Source organism: Apostichopus japonicus, chromosome 8, assembly GCF_037975245.1.
Source record: "Apostichopus japonicus isolate 1M-3 chromosome 8, ASM3797524v1, whole genome shotgun sequence".
Taxonomy (NCBI): Eukaryota; Metazoa; Echinodermata; class Holothuroidea; order Aspidochirotida; family Stichopodidae; genus Apostichopus; species Apostichopus japonicus.
Genome location: NC_092568.1, coordinates 29,574,737 through 29,581,811, shown reverse-complemented (window position 1 = coordinate 29,581,811; position 7,075 = coordinate 29,574,737). Strand labels below are relative to the sequence as shown.

General features: G+C 37.6%; 1 protein-coding gene across 1 annotated transcript; it reads left to right on the top strand.

Moving 5' to 3' along the window:
• The first annotated feature begins 245 nt into the window (after nucleotides 1–245).
• On the top strand, nucleotides 246–6,097 carry LOC139971490 (uncharacterized). Its single transcript, XM_071978017.1, has 5 exons — nucleotides 246–402; nucleotides 1,029–1,203; nucleotides 2,192–2,304; nucleotides 3,685–3,767; nucleotides 4,515–6,097. The coding sequence occupies exons 2-5, from the start codon at nucleotides 1,039–1,041 to the stop codon at nucleotides 4,574–4,576; spliced, it is 423 nt and encodes a 140-aa protein (XP_071834118.1). The 5' UTR covers nucleotides 246–402; nucleotides 1,029–1,038; the 3' UTR covers nucleotides 4,577–6,097.
• Nucleotides 6,098–7,075: the final 978 nt, after the last annotated feature.

Sequence of the window (7,075 nt, the reverse complement as noted above, 5' to 3'; positions counted from 1 at the left end):
GTACAAAAACCGCGCAGATCTTGCAAGTATAGCACGGATTTTAACAACGAATATTTTCTTTCGTTGCCATCAAGTTCGTGAGCTGAAGCCTTTGAAGGCAAGTTTCAAGTCAAATGAGTCAAGTCCAAGTCAAGCCTCAAGTGTCTTGAGTGCGACTCGAGTCCCAGTCGCCGACTCTAGTCACTCCAACACAAAAAATTGACCAGTTTCACCGCGACGGGAAATCCTTTTTGAATCTATTACACCAATCAAACTTTGATCACATGATATGTCACCTGATAGTTAAAGTACACGTCGATTTAAAATTGTTCCACTTGCACACTGCACCGCCGTGTATTACGATTTGTCACTCAGCTGCCTTGGTCGGTTCAAGACTGTTTCAACGTCTCAAATTTAAATCAGGTCGAGTAATTTTCTCATATAACGTTCTCGGGAGGACCTTTATTAAAGTGGCTGTATTTCACATGAAATTGATTGCGAACGCCATAGGCTATTGACAAGACGTATTAGACTGACATGTTAAACTTTAAGGCTACGTTAACCAAACGTAGGACATGTGCCAAGTTCTAAATGGTTAGGCCTATGTCAAAATTTATGCATATGTTACACTATATACTAGTTATTCATGTAAAAGTGTGCTATTGTCGGTTAAGGCCAAGTCCATCAACAGCTCGTAATAGCCTAGCTTACTATGATTTCACAGAAGTTACACCACCAAGTTAATGTGCCTGTTCACCAACTGCAATATTTTGGTTTCACAATTTGAAGTATCAGTTCCGGTGTTATATGTTTGTTTGTCTCAGCCAAATGCTGCATTTTACACATTTACTAGATAACTTGCAGGTAAAAAAGATTATCACAATTAGAACACCAATGTTAACAGATATTCCAAATCTGTCAAACATGATTTCAACATGTCTGGTAAGTTTCGAAACTGGCCATTTTTGCACTAAATGTAGTAAAGTTTGTTTCACTATATAACAACCTTAAAAATACTTTATTCTTTCGTCTTTACATTCAATTCACAGGATTTTAAATATGAATTCTTTAGCTTGGTGTTTGTTGGTCGCTCTGACCTTGTTCTTAACTGTTGCACTTTCGGCTGCAGAAGAAGATGTAAAGGAACTGAAAATAGAGGTTACAAAGTCAGTTGATTGTACAAGGAAAACCAAGAATGGAGACACCATCTCAATGCACTATAAAGTAAGTACAACCAAATGATTTACAACAGTTCCTGTAGCTCATTCATAGCATAGTACATGCCTTATAATCTTCATGTTAAGTTGACAATTCTGGCCACAGATAAACCTGCATCATATCTGATTCCCAAAGCTGGAAAGACTGTTTCATAGTTTGTTATATCTTGTTATGATTCCTGCCTTCTACGTGCTTCAAGTCAAGTCGTACAGCCTCATATACACATGAAATTTGTACAGTACATGCCATGGAATGTACCAAGAAAAACAACATGGATGATTTACTGTAATTTAAAATCAGGCAGTTGATTCCATGAGTGCTACTCAGTATTTCCCTTGACCATATATATATTAATGGGCATAGGCATAGGAGCCTAATTTGATTTGGGGGGCTGTAACAACTTGCCCGAAAAATATAACCAAAATTTTTCGACGCAAATAAATGATGAATGCCTATATGATATGCACATTAAGATGTTGAACGCGCTGAGCGCGTGAAAAATTTTGGTTATATTTTCCGTGTTATTACCCTTCCATATTGGTTATAATTATTGGGGAAGTCGTTACAATAATAACGATAATAAAAATATCAGTTTAACCATTGAAAAACACATTGCAAATTATTCTTCTTTCAGTATAGGTGCTCGAAAAATTCTCAGCATATTGCCCGAATTTTCACCAATCATTTTGGTTGGGGGGCTGCAGCCCCCCAGCCCCCCCCCCCCCCCCGCCTCCTACGCCTATGTTAATTGGAAGTTTTATGCAGGATCACATAAAAGTCAATAAACAAAACACATTAAATTTAGTCAGAATTTTGTTGATAATTTTAAAAGGCTGAGAAGCCCTGTTTAGACTTCCAAGAGTTCCACATTAGTACTATACATAGTCATTGGAAAGCTTTTTTCTGCATAGATGGTGTATCTTTCATACACTTGTAACAGCTTGACCAAATTTTAAGATGTCATAATTTTACTCCTATCCTCTTGTTATCCCAGGGTATGTTAACAGACGGAACAAAGTTTGACAGCAGTTACGATAGAGGAGATCCTTTGACCTTTAAACTCGGAACAGGAAGAGTCATCAAGGGTTGGGATCAAGGACTAACTGAGTGAGTCACTGCATCCTTCCCTGTTATGTTTATTGAACAGAGTTTATGTACTGTGTAGAACTCATTATTGGTCATGAACTATGTTGCCAGGGTGCTTTGTTGTGGTTTTACATCACCAAACTGATTCTATTCATAACCTGAGATATGTCATAGTATTCAGTGCAGTAATATCCATGATCATTACTTTTTGAAATTTTGCACATTATTTCTCCCTTCCCCTCTCCTCTCCCATCCTCTACGCCCCCATCCTCTCCGCTCCCCACATATATGCATGTCATGTATGCATGTCACATATATGCGTGTCACACATATAGCAAGGGACGAAATAGTTTTAGAGAATTGATTAGCAATAATTGCTCGACAATTCTTGGAAATAGCAATTAGCATTAGCAGGTACTGCATCTTTGCTAATCAAAAGTAATATTGATTAGCAACTGGCAATTCTTGGGTAGCAAATTGCTATGCGAACCCAGTTATTTCGTCCCTTGTATAGTCATGGCATCCAGCAATAATTTGGGAGGATCTAATCCTCAACATTTCTTCAAATCTCTATTGTCCAGAATATGTTTGCTATGGAAAGACTTATACTGTACAATTTAGGTAAACGTTCTTAAAAGTGGGTTTTACAAATAGGGTTTTAATTTGACCTTCTTCAGTCCGTACACAGGAGGGCGGGTTAGAGTGATAATCAAAGGATGAGGTAAATTCAAGCTCACCCGGGTATAAATTGTTGAGACCTCTCATGAAAGCCTCAAAGGCTGGAAGTCCATGTGGCCAAAGACCCAAATATCATCAATATAGCGACACCACATTGCTGCTTGTTTTTGCAAATTTCCCACAATTTTTCTTCAACTAAACCCATTCCAAGACAAGCATATCCTGGGGCCATTTTGGGACCTATTGAAGTACCATGAACCTGGGTATGGAAACACTCATTAAATACAAATAATTATCGTTAAGACGTACCTTCAGACACTATTTGCTTACAATTCCAATATATATATATGTTTTTATCTACAAACAGTACTCCTTCTTTGTCAATTATGAGTCAAATCTAATACATCTCTGCTTTTGTCTAATAATATTTTCTTTTGGAGAACACATGGATATTATCATATTTTATAATATATATATATATATATATATATATATATATATGTATATATATATATATATATATATAATACATTATATATATATATATATATATATATATAATACATTATATATATGCAGGTCTTCTACATAGTAAAGGGAGTGAGTTCACCTCTTGACCTTATGAAATACACAGACTATGAAAAGCTGGTTACAATAATGCATTTCTATAAATAATGTTGTTATTAAAAGTAAACCAAAGAAATTTTATGCCTAATTTTGCAGAATGTGCATCGGTGAGAAGAGGACACTAACTATACCTCACCACCTAGCCTACGGAGAAAGAGGCTTCCCTCCTAAGATTCCCGGTGAGTTGTTAATTTTAGTTTGGCTCCAATTATCATTAGGCCTACTTAAAGGCATTGAAGACTGCGCCAAACCGCATGCCACGCTCTGAAAAAGTTAACTTTCCGTTGCTTGCAAGTGATGTTTCTTCTTGTCGCTACAAAATGCAGACAGTAACGAAACGTGATACCTTGTTATCTTTTATCTGGACCTGAGATGTCCATCGCTGCTATGTACACTGTGTTGTGGGTATTGACCGTAGCTGCATGTATTGACTGTACACTAGTGTCTTATTACCGTCAGTAGCAAGCTGTGTGGGTATTTTCTGGGATCGATGGTGGTGTCTAAAACTTCTGTTGCACCTCATTCGAAACTAGGACAGATTACCGGCATCAGACGTTTCTTTGTATGCGAGTCTTCAATGCCTTTAATAGTCCACATACGTAAGTAGTCGAACAAAGACCCTATGGTTATGAACGACCAAGTTGATTAATTATGCAACATGTTAATATGAGATGACAGCCAGTTTTCCTTATATCACTCTGGCCAATCCATTTAAACATTCACAACACATGATTGGATATCTCTCATGTTATCTGACTGGTATATGTGTGAGTGCGACCATTTGACTGTGTTTATGTTTGGAGGCTGTTGGATGACTTTCCCTATTCAATGCATCGGTTGAGTTGAAACTGTTGGGTTTCAGTGTGCAGTTGGCTTCACTATGATGTACAGCTGAAACAATAATGTTTTCCATCTTTTCCTTTCAGCTAAAGCAACCCTTGTTTTTGAGACAGAGCTGGTGAAGATTGATGGGAAGGATGAACTTTAACCAATCAGATAGCTACATTTTGGAATCCTCCTCCAAACAACTTTCGAACTTGGGGTTTTAAGGGTTTTCAATTTCACTTCTTTGTAAAGATTTTTAAGCCTTTCACACGAAGACACTGTGTCAAGTTAACAGTCACAGGAGAAACATGGAGTCTTCCAATTTATACTGTTAGGAGAATAGTGATTACACTGTTTGAAAATCAAAAGAGGACTTTTTTTTTAAGGAAAGGGCAAAATAATATGTTTTTCATTCCATCCTGTGAAAGTTAACTCGAATATAACAAATTAGGAAGAATTGGGTATTTGTTCCGTGATATGCATACCTTTACAAACAACGGTTTAATGAGCAAAGTGAGTGCCTTCATTGTCTTAAATTAGTATTCAAAGAAAGCATGAAAGGCATTGATTTTTCTTAAAATGGGTGTATTCTGTGAGAAGCTACCCAAAATTTGGGGGAAAAGAATTTCTCAACTCTACAATGACTTTGTAAGAAAAGGCTAACTTTCCCCACTAGAAGACTTGATTTATAGGATTGTCATATAGAAATGATGTGTTTGTGATGAAATGTTTGTGGTGAAAGTTATATTGGAATTAGTTTATCTTGCTTTCTTGCACCAAGGCTCTCTGCAAACTATGCAAGTTTACGACCTTGAAATTTATAATACCTGATATATTTTGTACATTTCGTATATTTTTATCATTTATAATCACCATGCATGTTTGATGTAGATGTCTGTTGCTTAAAAAGTCAGCAATTTACTGTTCCTTGCTCTCGTTGGAATCCTCTTCAAGGTCAGCTGATCAGTGGACGCAAACTGCACCTCTCTTTATAATTACTTGGTAATATAAAATATAACTATTATGTCGTTGTACACCATATTACAAGCCTATATTCTTGCTTTGACTGATATGAACTTGTATTTCAAGAAGTCTTTCATTTACGCTGTAATTTGTGGGTGGGGAGGGGGAATCTCAAGGTGGGGACCATGACAACCTGTTTCTGATTTCATAACCAGTTTACTTGGAAAAGGCACAAACTGTGAAAAACAGGTGTTTTTTGTGTTGGGTTTTCCAGTTTCCTCCCAAACCTAATCAAATTGATAAAATATTGCAACTAATCAAAGTGACATACTTTTCTAGCTTTTTTTCATCAGTATCGGTTTATGAGCGGCTAATTAATGAATTTGGTTTGATTCTTAACTTTTTCACGCCCCAGAGAGTTCATACCCCTACCTAACTCAGTCGAGGGAAATTTAGCAATGCCGAACCCACCCCATTCCCCCCCCCCCCCGCCCCCTCACTTTTGAAATCTTGTGCACGCCACTGCTTTGAAGTAAGAGGTATTGGAAATCCGTTCCTCTCTAAATTAAGTTACATGTAAAAACCCATCGTAATGCCTATACACTGTTGTTCGGTCTTTCAAAGCTCTGTATTATTCTACATTTCTTTGCTTGATTTGACCCCTATGGTGGTGGAATCTTTGTACTTAGAAGATGGAAATAAATATAAAATGAATAAATGATACGTGGATTTCTTTCTTCTTTCCATTACTTGCTTTTCTGTATTCTGATCTTGTTCACTAAATGACAATAAATAATGCCTTTGTTTCGTCATAAAAGTGAATATTTCATAGGTTTATATAATTTCTTTCACTTGTAGGATATTTGAGAGAAGTATAATCCTAGTTAAATTCCATTTGATTCCTTCGTACCAGTTATAGAAAATATCAACATTTGGCGATCACACCAGTTTCCTTCCAGTTCACCTTCGTTTTTCTGACATTTTTGGCTGTCAATATCATGAAAACGTCATGAAGCAACAGTTGTACGTTGTATATATACAGGTGCGTATCCAGGGGGGGGCGTTGGGGGCGCGCGCCCCCCGGGTAAGAAAAAGGGAAGAGAAAAAAAAAGAGAAGAAAAAAGGAAAAAAAGAGGGGGAAAAAGAGGAGGAGAGGAAGGAAGGGAAAAGAAAAAGAAGAAAGAGAGAAAAAGGAGAAAAAGAGGGAGTAAAAGCAAAACGCGAAGACACCGGGAAGAGAAAGAGGAACAGTGACATCATTACAGCGCTGAAGGGTAGCCAGTGACGGATCAATGATTTCGTAACAGTGTGACTCACCTTACCCCTTACCAGGGACGTAGCCAGGGGGAGCAGGGGGAGCGACCGCTCCCCCCCCCCTTTCAGTGTCGATTTTTTTTTTAAACTGTCGTTTTTTAGCATGGTATGTTGTCAGTGCTCTTTTGATCTTGAATACTCGTCAGCTCCGTTAACTCGATTGTAATCGTAGTAACATTCACGCCTACTGACACTTACTTAGTTTGGCAGATGCAATTAGCTAAATTTAGCTTATGGCCAATTACAAGCATACAGTTGGCCACTGCGTAATAAAATACATATTGCCGACCTAACCGCACTCTATGGAATGTCACGGACTGTCTGCACAACAACGTCGACAACGTGCGTTCAATGAGTCGTCCTAACTTGTTGCACGAACAGCATG

What these genes read in the sequence shown, in the direction of transcription:
- LOC139971490 (XM_071978017.1), top strand. Translation starts at nt 1,039, where the DNA reads ATGAATTCTTTAGCTTGGTGTTTGTTGGTCGCTCTGACCTTGTTCTTA. An exon ending in CCATCTCAATGCACTATAAA is followed by an intron (nt 1,204 to 2,191) that starts GTAAGTACAACC and finishes TTGTTATCCCAG; the next exon opens with GGTATGTTAACAGACGGAAC. An exon ending in TGGGATCAAGGACTAACTGA is followed by an intron (nt 2,305 to 3,684) that starts GTGAGTCACTGC and finishes CTAATTTTGCAG; the next exon opens with AATGTGCATCGGTGAGAAGA.